This window comes from Saccopteryx bilineata, chromosome 11, assembly GCF_036850765.1.
Source record: "Saccopteryx bilineata isolate mSacBil1 chromosome 11, mSacBil1_pri_phased_curated, whole genome shotgun sequence".
NCBI lineage: Eukaryota > Metazoa > Chordata > Mammalia > Chiroptera > Emballonuridae > Saccopteryx > Saccopteryx bilineata.
In genome coordinates, this window is record NC_089500.1 from 53,418,800 (window position 1) to 53,445,978 (window position 27,179).

Sequence of the window (27,179 nt, forward strand, 5' to 3'; positions counted from 1 at the left end):
TGTAACTTTGTTATTCCTCACCCGCTCTCCCCCCCCACTTCCAATTTGAGGACATGTCTAATCCTTGGACAGCTATCTGAGTAACAAAAACTAGGTAACTAGGCCAAGCCACATATGCACCAGGGCCTGGGCTTCTGGCCCTGTGCTACCGAGGCGGCCCAGAATAAAATTACAGGCGAGAAGAGGGCAATGCCTGAGAGGGCTGTGAGCAAACCAGTCTACCTGGGTCTCAGTTTCCTTATCTGCCAAAGGGGACAAGACTATCTACCCAGAATGCCCCACGCTGTCCTACTATTTATTAGCTGGTCCCCGAAAGAAAAGGAAAAGTATTTAAAACCTGTTGGAGAGGGCACAGTTAGCTCTAACGCAGTGCTGGCGACTTGCTAATTCTAACATGTGTGATGAGCTCCTAGCCCTTCACTCACTTTTAAGTCTCACAGTTTCCCTGTGTTACATGTATTTGTTTTCAAGTTTCAGATGTTATACAACAAAATCTTAAACTACAATATAAACTTAAAGCATTATTATTTTTCATTTGTAGCACTTAGGATTACAATGAAATTTATTAAATGTTCAACATGTAGCTATATGTAACTAATAATTCTTACAAAACCAAGATGTACTTTGTTAAATTTTGTCACAGAAAATTAACTTTTAATAAATTTACACATGATTGCTTAAAATAAAAAAAATAGTTTTACAATATTATTTTAATTTAAAAAAAATTATGATTTCCAAGCTTTGAATTGAACCCTGGCATTTCCAAAGGAAGATACTTAATAAAACTCCATTTTGAAATGTCTTTTTGAAGATATTTACAATATTTTTAGTTCTTCCTAAATACCCAACTAGGTATTTAATATTGAATGATATTAAAAAAAAATCTAAAGTAAAAATTATCTCCGAGTAAAAAATAAATTCTGCTACCACTTTAGGAAATAAATGAACGTCTTGACATCTTGACTTCCGTTCCTACAGATAGATATTGGTTTTACAGAAATTTTAATTAGTTACACCAGTAACTAATTACACTAGAGAAGATTTGAAAAACAACATAAGCAACATACTTACAAACACCCATACTTAATGTATACTAAAGACTTAATATTGGACACAGTAGTATGGTATCTCTCCTATCACTATCTCATATGATCATATTTTCTCAATGAAGTACTAAGTCAGTTGTTAATTTTCTCTTCCTTAGACAATTCATTAATTTTGAGTGACCTGTGCTAAGGCCAGTCAATAAAAATGAGTTAAAATAAGTATTATTATTTTAACAAGTATTATTTAACCATTTAGGATTTAAATATATATTTATATATATATATATATGAGCTAATTAAATTAATTATGACAACCCTGTCCAGTCATCATGGTTATAATACAAAAACAGCCTCTCATTTGGGAGAAGGGAACACATTAAAAATCAGTATTATCAGTTTAGCCAAATGGGATCTCAAAATGTGATCCTACAAGAGTCAACATTGTCTGGGGAACTCGTTAGAAATGCAAATTCTCCCTTCCCACCACAGGCCTTCTTCTGAATGAGAAACATGAAGGGACCCTCCAGAGGACTGTGACCCAGGCCAGAGTTTGAGAATCACCAGTCTAGGCAACAGAATACACTTAACTCCTACTGTTCAAGTTAGAATTCGCCTCCACTCTGAAAGCTCAGGTGCAAAGCTCCTACACACAGAGTCACCACCCAGTCCTCACACCAACCTCGGTGGCAGTGGTCTCCCCGTCGGCAGCGGTGTCCGTGCGCTCGCTGTCCGTCTGTTGATCACAGAAGTGATCGGGTTCCAGAAGGCAGGCAGGAATAGAAAACAAACCCATCTGGTTAAACTGGGTAGGGCACAGGCCGAACAGTTCATTCTCTGTCTCTGTGACCTGAATCATACTACCTTCCCACAAGAGTGCAGGGTCAAGCAAAAGCGAGAGAAAGGCCAGAGCTAGGTTTCACTAGCAGAGCCACTCAGAGGAAGCCCAGGGCTCACAGCCTGCGGGGACGCAGGGCCTGCATCGGCCAGGCACACCTGTCTGCTTTTGTGTCTTGGGAAAACCAATTTGTCATTATTTCCCCCCCCACTTTTAACGAAAACCCAAGAAAGGTCTCCTCAAAATGTTTAATGGAAATAAATTTGATGTTTATATATAATGTTTTTTTTTTTTCCTTTAGAAATATTTCACACATTTGAAAGGTAAACGAAAATGTCAATTTAAATAAAAAGCTACTATAACAGTCGCTGGACTTTCAGCCCCTCATTTATACCACTTTGATAATTCACATCCACTTACGAGAACCAGGCTGTCTGCATTACCCATTCAGTATAAAAGGCACATGCCAGTGACCCATAGGCATGTGTTTTATATATGAAAAAAAAAATGTACTCAATTTTCAAGTAGCACTGTTCACTAGATATTTTTTAAGACTATCTGATGTGTTTATTTTGCCCCACCCTCCAATATAAAGAGATGTATCAAAGCATGTACTGAAACATCTTATTCCAAAAAAAACCTCCATTCAAATGAAGCAAATAATAATTTAAAAAAATAAAAAAAGACATATCTACTTGGAAACAAATAAAACAAAGCACAGCATTTGTCAGAACCTAAGCTTCTCAGGGGAGAATCACAATAGTAATTTCAGGACTGGGGTTTCATATGTTTCAGAGGTTTATGATTTAAGACAAAAACTATTTTCTTTGGAGGGGAGGAGAGCCACAGCCACTGGACCAGGGACACCTACGTGCCCTCCTATTAACCAACTTTCCTTCTACAAACATCAACCGAGCATTATTAAAATCCTCTTAACCAGAGATGGGTGTTTCAATTTTGAAAACAAAAATCAAAACTGGGTGCTCGCTCTAAGGTTGTGAATCTGGCTCTGGAGATAAACTCTCCCTCGCAGGAATACTGCATGTCAGGAAGGGACAGGCGGGACAGAGCTGTTGACGCTCACATCCATCTGGCTCGGTTGATTTCTTGGCACTATCTCTCAAACTTTCATTTTATGATTCCAAAAAGCAAAAGAAGTTGGAATTTGTGCAATGGTCCATGTAAGGTCACCATTCTGGCCACTTGATACCATGTCGAAGTGGAAAAGAATTTTCAGTAGGTTAGGAAAGAAAGCGTGTTGATACATTTTCGTGACCTGACTGCCTTAGCAACACCTGGGGGGATGGGTATTACTTTTCCTGGGTGGTCATTGCTATATGGCATTACCGTGACTTCACCCGCTGACAGTCTAGGGAAAGGCCAGGCTGACTTAGGAAGACTGGTTATTGTTCAAGAACACAGAATAATTCAAAATCTGAAACTTTCAAGAACAAGTAAGAATGACTTGTGTTTAGTAAGATAACTTATATTACAGGTTTCAAAAGTTCTTGAAAGTATTTCTCCTCCTAATATAGATTTTAAATTGATATCAGAAACTTTCTAGGCATCTTGGTTTTAGATTAGTCGTGGTGAAGGGTGAGGGACGTGATGTCAGTCTGATATGAGTTCAAATCCTTGTTATTCAAGTCTGTGACACATTGGGCATGTTTCTTATTTTAATCCCAATTTTCTTCCAGTAAAATGGGTAAAATAACTCTAACCATATCAAGTAATGGATAATAAATGCTTTATGTGATGTCTGACATAGAGCTAAAAATACCTATAATAATTATATGTTGATGTTAATATAATATTACATATTTATTACTATTTTTTCCTAGTTATACACAAAGAAATAATAGACTAGGCCATTCTAAACCCCTTTAAAGTCCTACTTAACACCTAGTCAGCCACTCAAAAAATAAGAGTGCCTAGTCAATAAATAATAACTGAAGTTATAAAGGCTGAATAAAACAGCTGTTATAGCAACTGTTCTTTATATACTATCACTAACAAAACTGAAAAATGTATAGCATGTCATGAACTATCATATAAAACTGTACTTACACAATTTAAAATGTTGAAATCTAGCGATCTTTTTTTCTTCCAGATTTGATTTTATCTTTCTGTGTCAAAAAATCGCTTGAAAATTTACATGTAATTACATTCTATGGTATGGTGAGCTAAATTTATCTTATGTTTCTTGATAGATGATTTGATATACTTTCCCTTCTTATTTGACTATTCTGGAAAAAAAAAATCAGCCAACAGCTTTCTGTTTGAAATGAGTAAGCCTTTCAACACTAGGTCTCGCTCTGGAGAAAGGCCGGGACTAATTAAGCCACCACAACAGGTGAAAAATGAAAGCAGTGATGATAAAATATTTAAAAAGAATTACGGCCATTAGTGATTTTGCAAAATGAAAGCCACAGAGTTGAACTGTATGTTACAAAGTCACCCAGTTTAGCTGCCAAAGTGCTTGAGGCCTGGAGAATGAAACAGGCCGTGTAAACAAGTGACTGTTTTTTTTAAACTGAATGACCCACATACATATGAGCTCTCTGGCTCAGCTTAACTAGAGTGCACAGCTCTGAACACTTGGTATTAAGAAACGTCATTGAAGGGATGGCCAAATATGAAGCCTTGTGTCAGAAGAGCTGCCATGGCTGACTGAGCCTGCAGAAGAGGGTTGAGGATACTTCAGCAGGCGGAGCTGGTTCGTGGTCTGAGGTTTGCAACAACACGGACAGTCACGTTACTGAGAAGCTCCAGTCCTGCGGTCGCTAGCTTGTAATGAGCACTGCTGTGATTTGTTTTGCCGACGTAATGCAGACATGCCCAAGTTTAACATTAATTTTCATGCACTGATTACAACAAGATGTATACCCTGGATTAGGCACAAGATCTGTGTGGTTTGTTACACGCAAGTTCAGTTATTTAGAGTTCAGAAAGCCTAGAATGGTCATCTTTTTGTTTCATGTTAGCCTGATGACTCCATTGCAAAGGGAAAATAGATGTGCAAGTTGAGAACAAACTATAGTCTTTGGAGATAAAGTTGTGTTCTTAATGGGTGTATTTTCTTGCCCTACGTTATTTGATAATATTGCCACTGTGAGAAAGAATGCTATTAAAAACTAAGATTTAAACTAGTTTTCTCTTAAAATATTTTCCATGTATGAAAATAGTTAAAATATCCATTTGGAGTTATGTCACATATGACTCAAGATCCTTGAAAAGGGCTCCTAGGCAGTATCACATTGAAAAGCTTGAACTTTTATTTCAAACATCTGTGAAATATTCCCACTTTTTTTCCTTCTGCTGTAAAGGAATGGTCATAATACTACTAAATATAGACACACACCCTGGCAATACTGTATATTCACAGGTGCAGCTCACATGATTTCTAGCTGAGCAAACACTGAAAAGACTTTCTTTTCATAGTGTTGCTTTGACTTTGTAAAAAAAAAAAAAAATTGAATGCTAGAAGTACACGGCTTGTCTCTTGCCACAAAACCCTTCTTCTGTGGGAACAGAAGACCTAGAGGGGCCTGGGGAGGTGTAGGTAGGAGGGCAGGTGACAGCCTCTGCTGGCAGCTTCTGTTTCTTCCCTGAGCTCTATGTGAAGCCTGTGGAAAGGGAAACTGCTGGGCTGTTCATACAGCTATAAAGTGGTGGGAAAGGAGAGCAATTAAGAGGAAAAACTGCTGGCGAACGCATCAGTTCACCAACGGCTCGGAGCAGGCACAGAAGACAGACAGGCGGCCTGGCTTCAGGGATGGAGGCCGATGGCTCGAGTCCTTTTCCCACTAAACACCTGCCTGGCTGAAAGTCTTAGAGGCCCCACCCAACTTCCCTGACCTTGGCAGACTGCCCAAATGTGTGGGGCTTTTGGCTCACGCTGGACTTGAAGGAATCCATCTGATCTGGCTCACCTTTGTGAATAACAGTGATAGGCCAGGAACGGCAACAGAAGACAGCAGTGGGGACATTTCAGAATCTCTTAGGGAGGAGGGGCATTTAAAGTTTTATAAAGCTATCCAGATAATAATAATAATAATAATATTAATAATAATAATACGTCCTATAGCAGGGGTCCCCAAACTTTTTACACAGGGGGCCAGTTCACTGTCCCTCAGACCGTTGGAGGGCCGGACTATAAAAAACAAACTATGAACAAATTCCTATGCACACTGCACATACCTTATTTTAATGTAAAAAAACCAAAATGGGAACAAATCCAATATTTAAAATAAAGAACAAGTAAATTTAAATCAAGAAACTGACCAGTATTTCAATGGGAACTATGCTCCTCTCACTGACCACCAATGAAAGAGGTGCCCCTTCCAGAAGTGCAGTGGGGGCCGGATAAATGGCCTCAGGGGGCCGCATGCGGCCCGCGGGCCGTAGTTTGGGGACCCCTGTCCTATAGGGTGGTGGTCTCTCCCACCTCACCCTGAGTAGCATTTATTTAGATCAGCGATTTTTAACTAGAGTGTCCCAAGAATTTTTAAAACAGGCATTATCTGAATGTTTAGTCAGGGGCACTGACCTTTTTTCCCCTTAGATTGTCAAATAATAATAATAAAAAAAAAAACAGCCAACATAACAATAGCTGTTTGGTGTGAATGAATCAAAATTACACTTTTTTTGGTCAGATTAGCAAAAAATAATTTTTTTTGGTGTGCCACAGAATTTTAGTGATTAGTTTATGTGTGTCATGTGATGAAAGAGATTGAAAATCACTAACCTCGACCATTTTACCACTCTGCATCATGACAGCAGGATATAGTAAGTCCTCACTTAACACCTGCCTCCGTAGGGTCTGCAACTTTTAGTACAACTGTGTATAACAAAACCAATTTTCCCATAGGCTAACTGATGTAAACAAGAGTTAAATTCCTATGGCACCTCTTCAGTGTTATAAAGAAAAGATGTTGAATGAAACACTATTTGAGAACGGACTGTATACATTTTAGTAATACTCTATGAATCTAGTTCAAAGTTATGTCATCTATCTTGTGAGTAATTTACTTGATTAAATTGTAACTGATCAAAACCTTTAACTTAACCCTGATTTTTATGTCCGAATAAGCTAATGGGCTATTCAGAATTGACTTCTGGCTGAGTCCTTCACCGCCGTGTCATCCGTGGGTAGCAGAATGCTTCCAGGCTGGGCTCGGACTGCTACATCCACATGGTGTTGTGCCTAACCCCGGGCCCAGGTTGTTCCCCCCAACATACAGACACCTCTTTACAGATTTGGCACAGACAATAAATGAGGCTCTGAAAGTAGGACCACTATCGCAGCAGCCGTCTAACACTGTTTCGGACCAAAGCCCCGACCACGACAGGGAAGTGTGTTCTATGCCGAGGTACACACCTCTTCCTCTGAACTGTCACTCGGGTCATTGTCTAGTGAGGCACTCAAGGAGGCCGCCTTGGGCTCCAGGTAGCAGAGGCACATAGCCAGAGGGAAGGAGAGAGTGAGGGCATATGGCACTGAGAAGGAGGCAGAGAGCAGAAAGAAAAAAATGAACAGGAAACAGGGCACGAGGGAGGGGGAGCGGATCGGGAGGTAATGCTGCAAGCTCTGGGGCAGGAGGTTGGTCTCAGACAGGTTGGGGAAAGAGAGGTACCCATCGTCATCTAGAAGAGAAGGAAATGACTCGGGGAGCTGCAAGGAGAAGGAGAACAGGGTCGCCCCTCTGCCCGCTTGCTGTTTGTAGCTAAAAGCCACATCTTGGTCCCCTAGGCACGGCTTCCCTTTGCCGTCAGAGCCCGTGGCGGGCTCTCCGTGTGAGGGCACGGTGTCTCCAGACGGCTCAGAACCAGGAGGTTGCTGGTCATTCTCCTTACACCTCCTCCGGAGCTCTGTGGGCGATGCAGGGGGGCAGTGGGCTGATGGGGGGGACTGGGGACATGAGTCAGTGCCAAGCCCAGATGACTGATGGGAGAGAGACAGAGAGAGACAGAAAGCAGCAAACAGAGGTGCAAAAGGACAAAAAGAAAACTGCAATTAGTTAATTTCCTTACGGGTATCATTATAAAATTGTAAAACAAGAATTTAAGCACTAGCATTGTTTATGAGTTTTCAAGTACTCAGGTGGCTTGCCAACACTGTCACAAACGGCCACCGTTCTCCCATCGGACTGTCTAATCAAGGGTGGGCTCTTTAAAAAAGTCAGGATAGAGATACTTGTGGGCAATCTCAAAGTCTACATGTTTCACATAATCAAAAAATTTTGTATAGAAAGCTTTAGGGTTATGAGAGCAAATATAACTCTAATAACTTAAAATCAAGACTTTCAATAATCTTTCCTGATCTTCAGCTAACAGAGCAGTTACTATGGCTCAGTTGGATTAAAAACAAAAATGAATCCAAATTTTGATATATAAAAAGAAATCTTAGCATTACCTCTTCTTGGTTAATCAATTATATGCAAAACAGATAGATTTCCAAATAAAGAAGTTTCTGGCCCCCGCTCCTAAGTGACAAGCAGTTCCAATTAGTAAATTTAATAATCAGCATTTTAGGAAGTCTGATTCTCCACAAAGAACTAAGGTTCCTTTGAAAATTCTTATTTTGGCTCCTTTATCTATGATGTAAATAGAACTTAACTCCAGTAAGTGGTTTCAAGGAGCTAACAAGCGGCAAAAACAACATGTTTTCTGGTAATATGGCTAACAAGTGTTTCCTTTGTGTTATCTGTGGCCCATGAATAATAGAAAGATACAATTTCCCAGCCTCGTGGTGTTTCTCAGCAGATAAGTGTTATGTTTAACTTCCCTGGTCTGAGTTCTTAAGAGAGGGATAAAGGCAGCATCCCCACAAACATGCTTCCCAATGAGTCAGGCATCCGCGTGCCAGTAGGGCGGCTCTGAGCCAGCGGTCCGGCAGGCTCAAGGGCCGAGGCCAGTTTCCTCTGCAGGTGGCACAGGAAGGAAAAGCAAGCGAGGCCCAAAAGGACAGGGCACAGCACTGAAGCCGCCGCAGCCTGCGAGGTCAAGCCAAGGTCACACGGAGCCCGAAGACAATAAGACTTCTGCTGTTCTCTGTGACAGTGTGTGTGTGTGTGTGTGTGTGTATGTGTACATCCTCGTGTTTTGCCTAGCGACCTGAGAGCATGGAAACCACCTGACCTGCTTTGTGACGGTTATCTAATCTTGACACGGTAACTATAGAGACAAAAGGTAAGACGAGGCACAAATAAAATCCTATCATGGCTATGTTAGAATTTTGGAAGTGTCTCCTTTTAGTATTAGACGAGTATGTCTTTTCCTAACACTCACATGTCACGTTCAACACTGCGTGTTAAACAAGAGCCTGCAGAAACCTCATTCAACCGGGAATAACATGGGAACTGTAAACTGACTGCTGCATGCAGACAGCTGTTCCTGCAGTAGCAAAAGGCTACCCCCTCGCCAGGGGAATGTGCCTCCTCTGAAAGGAAAAAGGGATCTGTTGTTTAATAACTGTCTTTAGTTAATACATTTTCATGTTCTTTATAAAATGAGCACCCTCTACGTTACTTTTAGAACATGGAGACCCTGGCCGGTTGGCTCAGTGGTAGAGTGTCGGCCTGGCTTGTAGAGGTCCCCGGTTCGATTCCCAGCCAGGGCACACAGGAGAAGCGCCCATCTGCTTCTCCATCCCTCCCCCTCTCCTTCCTCTCTGTGTCTCTCTTCCCCTCCTGCAGCCGAGGCTCCATTGGAGCAAAAGATGGCCCGGGCGCTGGGGATGGCTCCTTGGCCTCTGCCCCACGCACTAGAGTGGCTCTGGTCACAACAGAGCGACGCCCCGGAGGGGCAGAGCATCGCCCCCTGGTGGGCAGAGCATTGCCCCCTGGTGGGCGTGCCGGGTGGATCCTGGTCGGGAGCATGCGGGAGTCTGTCTGTCTGTCTCTCCCCGTTTCCAGCTTCAGAAAAATACAAAAAAAAAAAGAACATGGAGAAGGATAAAATTAAGGTGTAATCTTTCATGTTGCTTGTTAATGTGGTTTTTAAAGGACAGCTTCGCACTGTGGGGAATGAATACAGCCATCCACCAGCGTGAGCCCTGGGTCTTGGCCACGGCCCTTCTGAAGCATCTCTGGGTCAGAGTGCTGGCTTCTTGGAGACTTAGACTATGAGAGTTCTAGTTTTCCCTGTCCTTTCTTTCCCCTCACGGCATAAATGGCACAAAGAGATGACCTCTTTGTGCTATATCTTATGTCAACAAATTTCTGATATTTAAAGTCAGATAAAGTAAGACTGCCTGGATATATTTTTGGAGCAAACTAAAAGTCATTCCTTTTATGTGCCACTTAATCACAGTCACACATCCGTGAGAATCATATGTTGGCATGGGTGGTTTGAAAAAATCGTAACACAGCCCTGGCCGGTTGGCTCAGTGGTAGAGCGTCGGCCTAGCGTGCGGAGGACCCGGGTTCGATTCCGGCCAGGGCACACAGGAGAAGCGCCCATTTGCTTCTCCACCCCTCCACTGCGCTTTCCTCTCTGTCTCTCTCTTCCCCTTCCGCAGCCGAGGCTCCATTGGAGCAAAAGATGGCCCGGGCGCTGGGGATGGCTCCTTGGCCTCTGCCTCAGGCGCTAGAGTGGCCCTGGTCGCAACATGGCGATGCCCAGGATGGGCAGAGCATCGCCCCCTGGTGGGCAGAGCATCGCCCCTGGTGGGCGTGCCGGGTGGATCCCGGTCGGGCGCATGTGGGAGTCTGTCTGACTGTCTCTCCCTGTTTCCAGCTTCAGAAAAATGAAAAAAAAAAAAAAAGGAAAAAAAAAATCGTAACACAGTTGCTGTTCAGGTATATAACTTTGTTTTCATGTCCTATTTCTTTCTTTTTTTTATTATTATTATTTTTTGTATCTTTCCGAAGCTGGAAACGGGGAGAGACAGCCAGACAGACTCCCGCAGCTGCCCGACTGGGATCCACCCTGCACGCCCACCAGGGGCGATGCTCTGCCCACCAGGAGGCGATGCTCTGCCCCTCCGGGGTGTCGCTCTGCCACGACCAGAGCCACTCCAGTGCCCGGGGCAGAGGCCAAGGAGCCATCCCGAGTGCCCGGGCCATCTTTGCTCCCGTCCTATTTCAAACCTGCCTTGACTTAATGGGAAGAAAGACTATTAAACCAAAATTCAGAACAAAGTCCATTTTAACAGCACAAGTGATCCTACTATTTTTGCTGTCATTTCCTATCCTGTTTTCGTTTTCCTGTTTGGCAAATAATTTTGTCCTGAATAAATGATGGACTGGATCATTTGGAATATCCTAACACGACAATGCTACATTTGTTGGTCTATCTTTGTAGCTGTCACTGAATTCTTGTCAAGAGGAATGTTTTTCTGCTGAGTCCCAGGTGGCAAGGCCCTGAGTACACATCTATTTCTGAAGAGCCCGTGTGTAAAAGGACATTTTTGAATCAACCTTATGTAGGTTTTAGCAGCCTGGTGGACGGCATTCTCGCCGTTCCCTCCCCTCCGCGCTGAGCACACGGCAGGAGCTGCGCTTTCCCGTTACTGTGTATAAACCTCCCAGACCCAGTGCTCTCTGATGAGGGAGCGGTTCTGCTGCCTGCAACCCTGGAACTAACTGGAAGCAGACTGTCTACATGGCTTTTGACTTTCATTTTCCTAAAAAGTTGTTTTATATAGTGCTGGATTGCCAAAAATAAACATAATATTTAAAAATAAATTGGATTTTGGGTGAAACGAAGCTAAACAAAATTTATCTTGTTTTCCCCAAATATTACAGCATTTGTAACTTCATTTGGAGAAATTGCTGCCAAATTCATTTTCCGTCTTCCCCTGCAATCTTTTGCCTTAATATCACTTTCCAAAACATGCCCGCGGCCGACTCTGATGATTAGATTCTAATCATAAGACTAAGAGGAAACACTGTAAAAATACACAGGCTGTGCTCCCTCAATTACTCACAGTCAGAAGAATGGCAATGTCATTATACTGGCTATCTAAAAAAATATCCAGTTGTTGGGTAGGAGATTGGGGCCAGAAACAAAGAAAACAGCTTTAGTGATAGCTCTGACAGGTGAGCCCAACCAGAAAAGAGTAATACGCCATTAAACGTATTTTTAAAAAAATACAGACAGGACAGCTGTTGAAAGTCTTACATAGCACATCAGTTATTAAAACAAAAATGCTCAAAAAATTGAAAAGGAATCTTTCAGAGGAAAAGTGTTGACACAGGAAATTGAAAAACTGACAAAATAAGAATGTAAATAATGCTGAAATAGGAACTAGCCTAAGTCTTAACACATTGCTGGTTTCTAGTCCCGGTATTATTTACAAATTCTCTCAAGTCTGCGCACGCGCGGGGGCGGCCTGGGAGATGTACCTTTCCCTCGTGCCGTACTGCGGCGACCGGCGTGGCTTCCTCCGCCTTTTTCCGTCTGTCCTCTTCCTCGTCACGCTCCTCCTCAGCCTTCTTCTCCGGAGTCACAGTGGTGATCAAGTTGGTCTGAGAGATGCCCTTTGTTGTGGCGTACTGGCCAGTACCAACCTCTGCAGCAGACACAGAATCCTTCATGTATATTTCATGGTTTTCATTCACTGATGCTAAAAGCAAATACAATTGAAGAAATAAAGTCTGAAATAGTTAAGGCAGAAGACAGATGAATACCATAACCGTCCCATTATGAAAAAAAAAACCCCAATAAAATACTAGATTTGTCTCCAAAAGACAAGTCAGTGTTCCAGGTACCATCTAAGCACTGGCAGAGACTCTGCTCGCCACATCATCTACACGAGTGTTTTACAATGATTTAAATGCTCCTCTCTTGAAGCCACCAGAATAGTGTCCAAACACTGTCAGGCTCTGTGGTGAGGACATGTGTCAGGCTGGGCATGAGTCTAAGGATGGGAAGCTGAATTGCCACCAAACCTGTCACCCCAGAGCAACTGGCTGGGTACCGGCACCAGACAGTGGCAAGTTCTAAAACTAATAAAGTTTTCAGTAGGCAATTGATCTAGTACGCTTGACTTTGAACATATCTTTGGAAGTGCCATTCGCCAAGGAGCACTGAAATTCAAAAAATATATATTATTAATACTGATTGAAAAGTCTCCTACAATATATAAGTTCACAAGGGTTAATAATGAAAATTACACATCTTGGAAGAAATTATAAAATTCAGATGGCAACTCCATTAACTGAAGTGCAAAAATGTTTTAATTTCTATTGTACTTTAAAAAGTACACATCGACCATGTGTATGCATACACATCGACCATGATATGCATACATTCATTCATCTCTAACATTTGGGGAAAACAAGACAAACATTGCTAATGAAACTCATGCAAACACAAAGCATGCAGACATAAAGAGATATGAATACAGCCTTCCATTCCAGCTAAAATGTCTTGGCGAAAGATGCTTGCTTCTATTAAAATTTTAAAAATTTGATACTCATTATTTTAGGTTTCGTAATATTTACTGAAACTTAAAAATGCTGCCTTTTCAAACACACAGTAGCAAATCACAGGCAAAATATAATCAGCTTTCCCATTTATATAAACGTAAAAAAAAAAAAATCCTGAAATCCTTTTCATCATAAATCATTTCAGCAAAATACCTTCACCAAGATATTTTATATCTTGTTATACTGATGAAAAAGCTCCCATGAGACAGTTTCCTAATGGGCAGTTAGGATCAGTGAGGCTGCTCTATAGGAGGACGCAGCCTTGCCAAAAGCAGCTCATAGTCCAACATGCAGCCACGGCCCCGGCCCCGGCTCAGCGCACAGAAAGCACGCTAGGATTGGCAGCACCCCCAAGAGTGAGAGACGGCACATACTAACATCACTTTTGGGCAGGGAAGAAGAGACAGCACGATATTAGTACATTTATTTCACAATTGTCTTCTGTCTTCTGGGCAATCATTATCACACGAAAGGTCTTAAGGAAAACAACATTCACAACACATGTTCCCTTGGGGTCTACATCACCGAACAGAGTGGATGGTATTCAGGGGAAAGGTGTGACTCTACAAAAGCTCCCCCAACACTGACTAGCAGAACACACACACGGTTTACAGAGACTCTCGAAGGAGAAAGAGGAGGGAGGGAGGGGGGAAGGGAGGGAGACAACGCCGAAGGAAAAGCTTCAGTGTTAACATGGGGCTGTCCGTATCTTAATCCAAATTAAAACAGTCCTCTCTCTGTCTCTCTCTCCCCCTCCCGCAGCCAAGGCTCCATTGGAGCAAAGATGGCCCGGGCGCTGGGGATGGCTCCTTGGCCTCTGCCCCAGGCGCTAGAGTGGCTCTGGTTGCGGCAGAGCGACGCCCCGGAGGGGCAGAGCATCGCCCCCTGGTGGGCGTGCCGGGTGGATCCCGGTCGGGCGCATGCGGGAGTCTGTCTGACTGTCTCTCCCCGTTTCTAGCTTCAGAAAAACAACAACAAAAAAAACAGTCCTAATAAACATTTTATTCCAAAAGTATGGCTCTAAGCTAGATATTCTGAAACCGGGAAACTCCAAGAAGATTTCGAATGGTATAAATTCCTAGGCCACCTTACAAAAGCCTATGAGGATAATGATCAATATAATTACTGAGAACATTATAATTACACTTATAACAAGACTGCTTTGGCGTATGCCTCGTTCAGTCTTCGCAACAACCCTGTCAGAGGTGGCGTTATTCCTATTTTACAGATGACTGAAGACCATACAGGGAGATTAAGCTGAAATTATTCACCAGCTACTGCACAGGTAGAGGAACTGGACTTCAGCCTGGACTTTTCTACACCTGGCGAGTGTGCTTTCTCCTTCCTTAGTAACATCAGCATCATCGCACTAACAACACCATTTTCACTTCTTCTGTAAACTGTTTATAATGTCTCCATTAGGAAAATGCAGTCTTTTTAACCTGGGAATTCGGAGTCTGTCACCCTACCGACCCCACTGGGGTATCACGAATTATGGCGACCAGTGGTGGAGAAGTAGAGAGGAAGGTGGTACCAGGCACCTGTAGCATTTATTTTTATTTATGTTTTTGCTTATTATTAAAATTGTACACATATGCCAAAAACGTTGAACTGTTGAGGTGCACAGGATAGTTCTTCCATAAAACAACTAATCTCTAGGTGTTTTGATTAGAGGACACAGGCCTAGCCGCGGATCAGTTCCCGAGTTCCCTGTTACTTTAGCAGCCATGGCTAATAGTAGAGAGTACTTCTGCATGTGGCTATAGATACAATATAAAACTGTCCCACAAAATAAAACCTGCTGGCACTCCTGACGACGCCATCCCTTAAACATGTTGTTTAAGTGATTTTCTCCCTGTTTACTTGACGCATTTGCTTTAGCGGTCGAGAACACTCACATGGCAACATTCTCCCAGTCCATCGGGCGCAGTAACTCGTATTGACCAGGAGGATCTAACTTAAGAGTCCTTTGCTCTGGTATTTGAATGTCATCCTTTCTAGAAGTTATTATTCATCGACTGAGAAGAGTCGCAGTTCATTCATAAATATTTTTAGAAACACAGACAAATTTAACTTACAGTTTTCTTTCTCAAACAACTCGCCTGAGACAAACCTGACAATCACTTAATAATACCTGTTGGCAAGGGAACCAGATTACCTTATAAAGTATGTGACTACCAAATTAGCATGAGAGAATCTCCAAATTCAGGTTAGCAGCTTTAGAAAGCTATGCTCTTAATTCCCTAAGTACCATTATTTTACATAATTTTAGATCAATACACAGCAACAGACATTAGACTCTCACTAAGGCACTTCTTTTTGCGAGGATGGTGGGGGGGGGGTTAAAACTTGCCATTCAGCCACAGACTAAGAAGTGGTTCCCATTTCATACTATCCAAGAGGGTGTTTACTGAAAGTTCATGATGGCTTCATCCTGCTGAGTAGCCACTAGAGAGTCTCAAGGGCCAGTAGGTGATGCCTACCTCCATCCAAGCTGCGTGACATGGTATAACGTTTGCTGGATGAACGTTCAAAGTAAGGGGCTGGACGGTCTATCAGCGCGCTGGCTCTTCTTGTCTGGGCTTGCGTTCTGCCGCTGTAACGAAACTTGGAGCCCAAGGTAAGGAATTTCTTTGGAGGCGCTTCTGGTAACAACAACCTAAAGATATTAAAGAAAAAAAAAACACCAGAAAGAATATTAAATGAAATACTAAGAATGCTAACTTTTTACTCTGTTCTGAAAGACAAAATGCTTTGTGTACTAAAGGATTAACACCCAACATGCAATTAAATAAATCTGACTTTATACGAGAAAATAACTCACACAGTACATACTAACTAGGGACTCTATAGAGAGGTTATGAGCAAGATGGGGATGGAGTCAGGCTAGTGAACTTTTAACAGGCCATGTAACTGGAGAGCCTATGAGCCTATAAACCCCAAGAACAACTAAGCAGGTGATGGTTAGGGGAGAACAGTAACAATTCGCTAATGTGTAGACAGAAATCTGATGGCCCTCGTGAGTTCAGCATCTAGAGAAATTATTAAAATAGTAAGAAATGGACTGGACACTGGAAGTGGACAGCCTGTAAAAATAATGAAAAGACACTATAGATAATAAAGAAGAGATGGGACACATGAATATAGAACACATTAAGGAAAACCCTTCAAAGTTAGTCAGAAATTCTTTAAGATTTCTTATTAAGAAATCTGGTGGCAACAAACTTGAGGGAACTGAAAGAATATGCTTCCACACTCTTCTTTTCACAAACTTTTCCAGGATAAGTGACTCCAGTTGCCCTAATTTTTTCTTAGGAAAATAGCAGAATGGTCTCTACCTACCTGAAAAATGTATGGTGTTCAACACACACTTTCCATAAACGCTTGGCAGCTCGATGGTTTGGCAGTTTAAACCCAATGGTACTTTCAAACTGTTCAAACTAAAAACAAACAAACAAACAAAAAAAACAAATGAAGAGTAGAAATCATATTAAAATCATAAATAACAGAAAATAATTTAAGAAATCATACCACCTATAAACTTTTTCTTTATCATTAAATCAATTGCTATATACAGAATTCATGCTATACACATTCATTCATTAAAAAGAAAAAAATCTCCTTACATCTATCTCTTTAAAATGCTGCAGGGTATCATCAAACACATTATGGATATAGTGAGTGTTCTGTGTACAAGGATGAATCTTATGAAAACTAAATATCAATACAATGAATATTTGGATCCTTTGAAAGAAAGCAATTAGTTCTGACCTCCTTTTTAAGCCCACATTTCATGGTTTCTCCATGACATCATGATTTCAAATGTAAGATACGGAAATGAACAAAAGGTTTATAGTCGATAGCATTCTCAGAATAACAGTTTCTCTTAAGATCTGGTCTGGAGTATGTATCCATCCCAGGTATCTGAAGACATGGCATCAGGTACTGCTGATGGGATCTGTGCATTATGATACGGACCATCATGCTAAACACTAACATCTCTCGATATTATGTATAAGCTCAGAGATCGAGTGAATGCATTTTCATATTTTTCAGCACGTACAGTTCAGATCATACTCTATCAGTCATTTGTTTTTACAAGATGAAATATCTGATTTCCTGAGTAATCATTTTAATATAATTGTAGACACTCATTTTTTTTCCCCTGAGGACAGTATGCATCAGGCCAGCAGAGGGCAATCATCTTAAACAGTCCAGGGTTTCCAAAACAGCACAAAACCACCGACTACTAATACAATCAGAGCAAAAGTAATTTATGTGACAGAGAACCCAGGAGAAGGGTCTTCTGTATGGCACATGAGACATATTTTTGCATCACATCTATCGCTCTTGTTTGGTGAGAGGGACTGGGTAGGGAGCGACTGGGACACACATCTCAGATTGCTCTAACTGCAGCTGCCTTTCCCAATTTCTTATTCATTCTGGATGCTCACGTGCAGTGGTGGTCATGAAAATCGCCGCTGTCCGACAGACCCAGTCAATGGACAAACCTGAGTACTGTGGGTCTTAACTAAACTACACCATCCTCCTCATCTAATATGTACACATTCTGCACAGGCCAGGATTTTTTTTTTTTTCAAAAAGAGTTAACCTGCTCCTTCAAGAAGCTGGGAAGATTCTCTCAAGAATAGAGGTCCCTGTACTTCTTAAACATTTATCTAGCTTTCTGTGGTTTGTATTTATTTCTGGCAACCTTTTCAGAGACTTCATGCCACCAATAATTTCTTCTCATTCATTCTTCTCAGCCTGTAAATGTGATTATAAAAAGAGGGAAGGAAACAACTTTATCTGAGCCTGCTTCTGCTGAGCCAGACCCTTGTCACTCTTCACTGCTACACGTCACAAAGGAGAAGCTTTGGCTACTTCACTCCTTACCTCACTGTAGCCTGCCAGGTGCTCCCAACTCCTTCCTGAACTCTTAAATGACACACCGGGATCTGACTGTCACTTCGGATGTCTGTTCCTTAGTTCTTATCTGCACCTTCTCTGTAATATTTGTCACTACTGGTTAACCATGTCCCCCGAATCTCATCTCCTTGTCATCTGTGACTGTTTTAGTCCCCTTTTTTGTTCTCTGGCTGTTATTCTTAATCTTCCCCCATTCTTCTCTGCCTACCACTCTGTCAAAAAGGGTCTTTAACTTAACAGTTTTTATTACAGGGTCTCTTTTTTTTCCTCTTTACTTCTTTTGTTCTTTGGGTAATTCATTCAACGCCCAAGGCCTTGAATAAAATGTGTACAGTTGATGACTCTGTTGAAGTCCTGTATTTCTTACTATGCTGCAAGAATCACCCCCTGAAAATCTGTCCCAAAGAAATTTCAGTCTTTTTTCCCTGAAATTTGCCCCCTTCTCCTCTCTTATCTAATAATATCATCTCTACTGTCTTCTCTCGTGCAAACTAAAAACGTCTCAGTATCCCAGATCCCAGACTCTCTCTCTCTCTCTCTCTCTCTTTTTTTTTTTTTGGAAGAGGGTGACTGGGATAGACAGACAGGAAGGGAGAGAGATGAGAAGCATCAACTCATAGTTGCGGAACTTTAGTTGTTCATTGACTGCTTTCTTATATGTGCTTTTACCGGGGGCAACAGCTGAGCCAGTGACCCCTTGCTCAAGCCAATAATCTTGGGCTCAAGCTAGCAACCTTTGAGCTCAAGCCAGCAACCACAGGGTCATGTCTATGATTCCACACTCAAGCTGGCGACCCCAGGCTCAAGCTAGTGAGCTCATGCTCAAGCCAGATGAGCCTGCGCTTAAGCTGGCAACCTCAGGGTTTTGAACCTGGGTCCTCAGCATCCTAGGCTGATGCTCTATCTACTGCACCACCACCTGGTCAGGTCTGGACTCTCTTTTTTTATACTTCCCCATCCTGTCTCCAAAACCTACTGTTCTGCTTCTGAAATCTGTCTTAAATTTGCTCCTTCCATTCTATTCTCAGAGCCTCTGCTCTAGTTGAGATGATCATACCACTTTACTAAGGAGCTTAATTTCATTAAGAAATCCATCACTCTAAAGTATTCATCTAGTTATGTCACATTCTAATTTAAAACCTTCCGTGGCTCATTATTGTCTACTGATGTGTTTCTCCGATTTTCCTGCTGCCTTCTCACAACGATGCTCATTCCAGGTCCAGGTCCATGATACTTTGTATCATGGCATAAGTCTTAATGTGTGGGTCTGTTTCTCTGCTCAACATACAGTCCCTTAAGGGCAGGGACAGGACATATTTCTCTCTCTATTTCCAATGTCCAACATGGTGACTAGCAGTAAACAGAAGCTTACTTAACCCAAATGAATATATATCAGTATAAATTTAACATGCAATCTTTAGGAAATATTTTTTAAATTACTGCAATTTCAGATATTTTTATATGAAAAGCTTACAGGCCATTTCAGTTTTCATAGACAATTATGACTTTATATTTACACTAAACATATTGCTGCCTTATAGTCTGATGTTTTAATTGTACTTTAATTTCTACCAACGGGTAGGTAGATTTTGAAGACAGGATATAACTGTATATTATGTCAGAAAATGTTCAGAGACATAAATGAGCAGCAATCTTAGAGCTCTGCCTTCAGTATATTAATCATACTGATCAGAAATGAAGATATTTATTAATTATTTATTAAGCAGATAATAGATATTTACTATCTATGTACAAACCACTAAGGAAGATATAAATATCAGTCAATCATAAATGCTGTTGCTCAAGGAATAAGAATTTGTTAACAATTCTGATCTTTCATTAGCCTCTCTGATTTAAAAGAGGTGGAAATATATTAGTCTACGGAATATTTATATCATTTATATCTGTGTCCCTTATTCTAATCTTTCTTGTACCTTGACATACATTATCTCTAAGCTATTCACTTTAGAACGCTATCAGATTTGGAGGACAGAGAGAGAGAGCATAAAGACCTAACAATAGAATAGGTAGGAAGAAATCTATCCTTTATTCACAAAGAGGTTTAATGACTAAGACTTTCTTTAATACCAGAGTTTGAAATATACAAAACTTTATTCATAAATTTGTATTTTACATTAAAAATTTTAAAACAACTCTTTCCATTAATGTATAGTGTGGGAAAAACTGAAATAGAATAATAAAAAACATTTTATTTCTTCTTGTTTATTGGACAAACTTGCAATAAATTCTCTTAGGCATTGAGACATAACTCACCATGTCCTGAGATGTTGAGAACTTGCGAGCAGATAATTTAAATTTTTGTTTGCTATCAGGTACCTTTTCCCCGGTGTACATGCAAATTTGGGTCTACCTACCTCGCCTGGGCGGATCTTAATGTAAAAGTTGTTCCGTTTGTATGAAATTTTTAGAACCTTAGGCCAGGCAAATCTATTTATCCTCAGTCGGTCACGGTATATCAACAAACCACTCGCACAAACTCCTAACATAATTTCTACTCCTTCAGAATCCTGGAAAATAGCAGCAAGAAACAAAGAATCAGTATCTCATTTATTTCCACTTAGAGCTGGGTATGATATTTAAGCCTCCATGACAGAACCTATAATTGACTACCTGTAGCTCTAATTTAAATAAGAAAAATACTGCAGCCATTTTTAAAACATTATCCACTAAATAATAGCTTTTTAATGAAGATATTTATCACTCCGGAGATTTGTTAGAGTAAAATCTGCTCACCCAGGCGTCTCAGACTTACAACGGAAACACTGTGCGCAGAGGGCCTGCCAGATGGAGGTGCGTAGCGGCGGAAACAGCAGCTGCAGTTCCGTTACTGAGTGCCACGCACTGCTCTAACCGCTTTACACATATTATTAACTCTTCTAATATTCACTAGCATGTTTTGAGATAGTTGCTATTACTATTCCCATTTTACAGATGAAGAAACTGAGGCACAGAGAGGTTGAATGTGGGTAGCCTGGTTCCAGAGGAGGCAGCACCCTTAATTAATATGTATACGAAGAGAGGGGGACCCTGTCCTTTCTTATGCGTGTTTTAGAGTGGGCTCCTTTAAAAAGGGTCTCAATCTTTTTTTTTTCTTTTCCTTTTTTGTACTTTTCTGAAGCTGGAAATGGGGAGAGACAGTCAGACAGACTCCCGCATGCGCCCGACCCGGATCCACCCGGCACGCCCACCAGGGGGCGATGCTCTGCCCCTCCTGGGTGTCGCTCTGCCGCGACCAGAGCCACTCTAGCGCCTGGGGCAGAGGCCAAGCAGCCATCCCTAGCACCTGGGCCATCTTTGCTCCAATGGAGCCTTGGCTGCGGGAGGGGAAGAGAGAGACAGAGAGGAAGGAGGGGGTGGGGGTAGAGAAGCAAATGGGCGCTTCTCCTATGTGCCCTGGCCGGGAATCGAACCCGGGTCCCCCGCACGCCAGGCCGACGCTCTACGGCTGAACCAACCGGCCAGGGCTGGGTCTCAATCTTTTTAATACACCATTACTGTCAGAGTCAAGTTTAAACATAAAATAGTGTTTTTTTTCCTTTTAAGTATAAACTGTACTTCCCCAACAGGTCCCCAATACATACACACTACACTGCCCAGTGGTAATCACACTTAGCAATGTGATTGACATATATAAATATAGATACATTTTGTATGGGTGTATAGTTTAGTCTTTTATAACAAAAGTGGAATCATGTTACATTTGCAATTTGCTTTGCTGTTTGCACATTTCACATTTAGGTCATTTCCTAGGGAGTGTGATGCTCAGAGTTCCCAGAGGTCATCAGAAATGTTATATAAAGTTCAGCAGACACCTCATGTATAATTTATGCCCCCAGATGCTGTATTCGGGTGAAATCAGGGTAAATGAACATTAGTGGTGGCCTTGAGTGGGGCAAAAACAAAGGACAGAGGCAGGACAGTGTGTGAGGCAGTCCCCACCCATCTCAATGGCTGCTGCTAGCTACGCAGGTGGCGGAACAGAGGGCTTCTGCCGCATTAACCAGCAGGGCTGTGCCCAGTTTGAGCCGATCTGCAGCACTAGCAAAGAGGGGAGAGAAAAACGGCACAGTTCACAAGGGAGACTGACTTGTCTGTCAGTGCACGGTACAAGATAAACATTTCTAGCATCAAAAATAAATATTTTGGTCCGTCTCTGGGAAAGATAAGTTCATAGCTGGCTTAAAGTAAACTATTTTATCTTTGAAGCATATCACTCCATTAGATATGAAGTTATAGAAGTGGAAATACTTGATACTTTATTACAACATAATACAATCTGAGGAGACCTTCCAAGACCAGAAACAGCCCACCACTTACCGAGAGACCAAGAGCTTTAATTTGAAAGAGCACCTTGAAGAGCTATCGCCTGTTGCTGACAGGCAGTGGGCATTACTGACCTTTTTAGAACCAGCCAATCTACTCTCATGACAGTTATAGAAACAACCAAAGTGTTCCTCGATAGAGGACTGGATAAAGAAGATGAGGTACATATACACTATGGAATTCTACTCTGCTACAAGAAATGATGACATAGTGACATTGACAACAACACGGATGCACCATGAGAATATAATACTGAGTGAAATAAGTAAATCAGGAAAAGCTAAGAACTATGATTTCACACACAGGTGGGGTATAAAAATGAGATTTGTGGACGAAGATAAAAGTGAACTGGTTAGCAGGGGGAGGGGGTTGGGGGAAGGAGTGTAAAGAGAGACAAATACAGGATGCTGGAAAATGATTTGACTTTGGGTGATGGTCACACAACACAATCAACAGTTCAAATGGTATAGAAATGTCTACCTGAAACCTATGTACTCTTATTGAACAATGTCATCCCGTTAATTTTTTTAAATGTTTACTTTATTGATTTTAGAGAGAAGAAGGGAGAGCACAGGAGAAAAACAGGAACATTTGTTCCTGTATGTGCCCTGACCAAGGATCGAATTGACTGCCTCTGTGTTTCGGGATGATGCTCTGACCAACTGAGCTATCCATCAGGGCTAAATTTAATTTTCTGAAATGAAAGGAAGGGAGGAAGGGAGGGAGGGAGGGAGGGAGGAAGGGATGGATGGAGGGAAGGAGGGAGGGAGGGAGGGAGGAAGGGAGGGAGGAAGGGATGGATGGAGGGAAGGAGGGAGGGAGGGAGCGAGGGAGGGAGCGAGGGAGGGAGGAAGGGAAGGAGTGAAGTAGGTAGGGAGGGAGGAAGGAAGGAAGGGGTAACCACCTCACACCATGAGCAGAAATGCAGGTGTGAGGGAGGACTGTTTGAGTAACTGCTCTTTAATTCACTTTCTTTTTGATGAAGAACATAAGTTTAGAAAATATGCCTTTGAACTAAACAGGGAAAGAACAATTTAAAACATTTTTCATTACTTTATCACTCATTAGCGTCTTTCAATCCCAGGAAAGCAGAGCCCCTTCATGGGGAAGACCTGGAAGGCTCCCTGCTCCATTCCTCTTCTCCTCGGCCCCCAACACGAACTTCTCCGTCCCCACATCATGCTGTTGTTCCCAGCAGCCCCCAGCAGAGGGCACCACAGCAGACCTGCACCGCCTGCCTTCTCCTCAAGACCACGGCTGGCCCAGAGCAGGGGCTCTGCTACGTCTCTGTAACCACATGGTCAAGACAGTCCTAGCATGTTACAGCCACTGTCTTTGGCAAATGAAGGAAGAAAACATCAGGTAAGTGGGGTTTTAAACTGGATGACAATCTCCCTTTTATTAATGACAAAGCAGCAACAACAACAATGATACTTTTTATTTTTTGAGGTTTTCAGCCACAGCCCATATAGTAGTGAGGTTAGTGTGAGAAAGCTTGTGTTGAAAGCTCTATCGGCAGCCTTGCCTGGGGAAATGTATTTCCTACCAATGAAAACATTTAATGCTCCCTTGGCTTTAGCAGAGTACTGCAGGATGGCCTGCACAGTTCAGTCTATTGTAATTTAAATAAATGCAGCCACTATTACCTTTCCTTAAAATCACTGTTTCAATTTTGCCATCCTTCATTATCACTTGGTCCATGGGTTATCCAGTAAGGATTTATATCTACATTTTAGAGTCTTTTTTTTTTTTCTGTATTTTTCTGAAGCCGGAAACGGGGAGAGACAGTCAGACAGACTTCCACATGCGCCCGACCGGGATCCACTCGGCACGCCCACCAGGGGGCAATGCTCTGCCCACCAGGGGGCGATGCTCTGCCCACCAGGGGGCGATGCTCTGCCCCTCAGGGGCGTTGCTCTCTTGCCGACCAGAGCCACTCTAGCGCCTGGGGCAGAGGCCGAGGAGCCATCCCCAGCGCCCGGGCCATCTTTGCTCCAGTGGAGCCTCGGCCGCGGGAGGGGAAGAGAGAGACAGAGAGGAAGGAGAGGGGGAGGGGTGGAGAAGCAAATGGGCGCTTCTCCTGTGTGCCCTGGCCAGGAATCGAATCCGGGATTTCTGCACGCCAGGTCGACGCTCTATGGGCCAGGGCCCATTTTAGAGTCTTTTTATAAACTACCTGACTCTCACAGAGCCTATTCAGACTGACAGATCACAAACAGGCAGAGACAGTCTTCCCAAGAAAAAAAAACAAAGCACTTTGGACAGGTTTTCCAAAACAAAAGGCCTTTAACTAATATCAGTATTTATGCTGATATCAGTATTTAACTAATATCAGTATTAGGTCCTAAAGCTCAGGGCCTTTTATACCATCCATAGAAAAAGGCATCTCAGTTGTGACCGGAAATTAGCTCTAATTTAATTCAGCAAATTTCCTTCTTAAAATGATGAAGTGAGGCTGCATGAGAAAATGGGAGTATAACTGAATCATTTGTTATACTTAATATTCAGATGAAGTCATGTAATGGGCTGTGTTTGCACTTCCTTGAATCTCTTTCTTTTCTAATTGCCATAATTTCAAATCATATTATTGCAGCTATCTATTTTAATTCGGTAGCTATAGCAATGTTAAGTGGTGACTTTATTTTCATTGATGGGAACATCAACCCATCCTGCGATGCACTTCCCTAAAGGTACACCCTCATCTTCCATTTATTTACTTTTCCTGGACAGTACGTGAATAATGTGCACTGTAAACAAAAACAGCTTTCGATTCACTCAAAATTTCAGGCTCCCTTCCTTTCCTTCTTGTTTCCTTATCTTTGAATCACCTAAAGAAAATTTGTAAGAGAACATCTTTACTGTGTCCTGGTTTCCTTTTTTTACATTCTCATCTTGCCTTCTGCCTGGAATAAAATATAAAACGCCTTTGTTCTCTGACTGCAAAATAAGTGGAAAAAATATAATAATAAACCGGCAAGTAAATAGAGCTACACCTGCCGTTCTAATTTCACACAAATGTCAAAGAGCCTGGCATTTCATGCACCAGCCCATCCCTGGGATGAGCCCCAGCCAAGCCTGAGATCATGCATTGGTGCTCAGGCCTTCAGCCCTGGGAAGTGCTCATGCTGAGTGATGTACAAAATGATCCACAGGCATAACCAATCAAACCTGCATTGATTTACTGGTCTCCATTTTCTGGCTCAAACTTAGTGTGGATTAGCCTTCCTAAATGCCACCAAGGAAGCAAGCCCACGAGGAGCATCAACAGAACCTACAGATCACAGATTTTCTCCCATGGACCTCAGCGTTGCTGAGCTGGTTGCCTGAACACAGCCAGCTGAAACACTCATTTCTTGGCCTGAACTTGACTTTGTAAGGTACATACTTGCTTAGAAGCCTGTTAACTACACGTTCTTGTGAGCCTCAGACCATCAAATTGGTGACTTCTCTGTGTATTAGAAGTAAAGGCACATTCCCCCAACTGGAGGAATCTTGTCAGCCCAAATCAGAAGATATGGCCCCTGAATGTCAAAGAATGATCTTCCTAACACTGCCGAAGTACCAGGATCCATCCTGGAGATTTCTAACAAATTTCTTATGTTTTGATAATGGTTTTCGTAAAAACTTGCCTGTACTTCCACAGTACTTTATTCACAGCTGCTCAAATAGCCTAACAGTCCATGCGCTCATTCTCTCATTGCTGGAAAGTACAGAGATTCTAGAAAAAGAATGTCATGGAGTAAAAGCTGCTTGGTGCATCCTTCCAAACTTCACTCTGGTATAGTCTAATCCTGAGAGAGCCACAAACGCCACATATTTTAAAATGTAATTCCGTGAGAGCCATACAACGACCCATGTACCTTATACATTATCCAATAAAAATTTGGTGTTGTCCTGGAGGACAGCTGTGATTGGCTCCAGCCACCCGCAACCATGAACATGAGCGGTAGGAAATGAATGGATTGTAATACATGAGAATGTTTTATATTTTTAACGTTATTATTTTTTAATTAAAGATTTGTCTGCGAGCCAGATGCAGCCATCAAAAGAGCCACATCTGGCTCGCGAGCCATAGATTCCCGACCCCTGCTCTAATCCCAGCCTCTTCCCTCCCAAGACACCGCAGCCAAGACGCAGCTCGAGCAGTTCCCTAGCCACGGACCGAACAGGCAAGCCTCAGGTGGGTTATTTTTAGTCAAACTTTAAAACTAACCATCTTATTTCAAAATACTGGTTATCTGTCAGAATACCTCAACTTTAGAGATGGAGTTATTTAAATTTCACGTGAATTTACTGAGTGCCTGGTGGGTAACCAGAATGGGGCCATAAACAGTATTTCAAACACAACAGGGTCTTGGACAATCAGCCAAGTTTAGACAGATGAACAGAGAGAAAGACAGACAGAAAGGAACAGGACAGTGCAGACAAAAATGAATACATGCCGGCAAAAGGCAGAGACGGGCTTTGGCATGAGCAAAAGGCACAAAGTGTGAGATGGAACAGGGAATGTAGAGGGAGCTCAGAGTTTATATGAAGATACATTTTCAGCTAAATCAACAGGCAGTCAGAGGCTCTGCCTACTGAGGGCTT

General features: G+C 42.1%; 1 protein-coding gene across 14 annotated transcripts in view; it reads right to left on the reverse strand.

The window, feature by feature from the left end:
* Window positions 1-27,179, reverse strand: part of EPB41L3 (erythrocyte membrane protein band 4.1 like 3) — a 280,869-nt gene that overhangs the window by 18,726 nt on the left and 234,964 nt on the right. For 9 of the 14 annotated variants that reach the window (XM_066247533.1, XM_066247531.1, XM_066247542.1 and 6 more), the window contains 5 exons: window positions 20,621-20,773; window positions 16,659-16,756; window positions 15,800-15,975; window positions 12,231-12,451; window positions 1,726-1,779 (listed from right to left, as the gene is read on the reverse strand). In XM_066247533.1, coding sequence (XP_066103630.1) covers window positions 1,726-1,779; window positions 12,231-12,451; window positions 15,800-15,975; window positions 16,659-16,756; window positions 20,621-20,773 — 702 coding nt within the window. The remainder of the gene's footprint in view (window positions 1-1,725; window positions 1,780-12,230; window positions 12,452-15,799; window positions 15,976-16,658; window positions 16,757-20,620; window positions 20,774-27,179) is intronic. The other 5 variants (XM_066247544.1, XM_066247539.1, XM_066247543.1 and 2 more) reach the window with 1 other exon arrangement.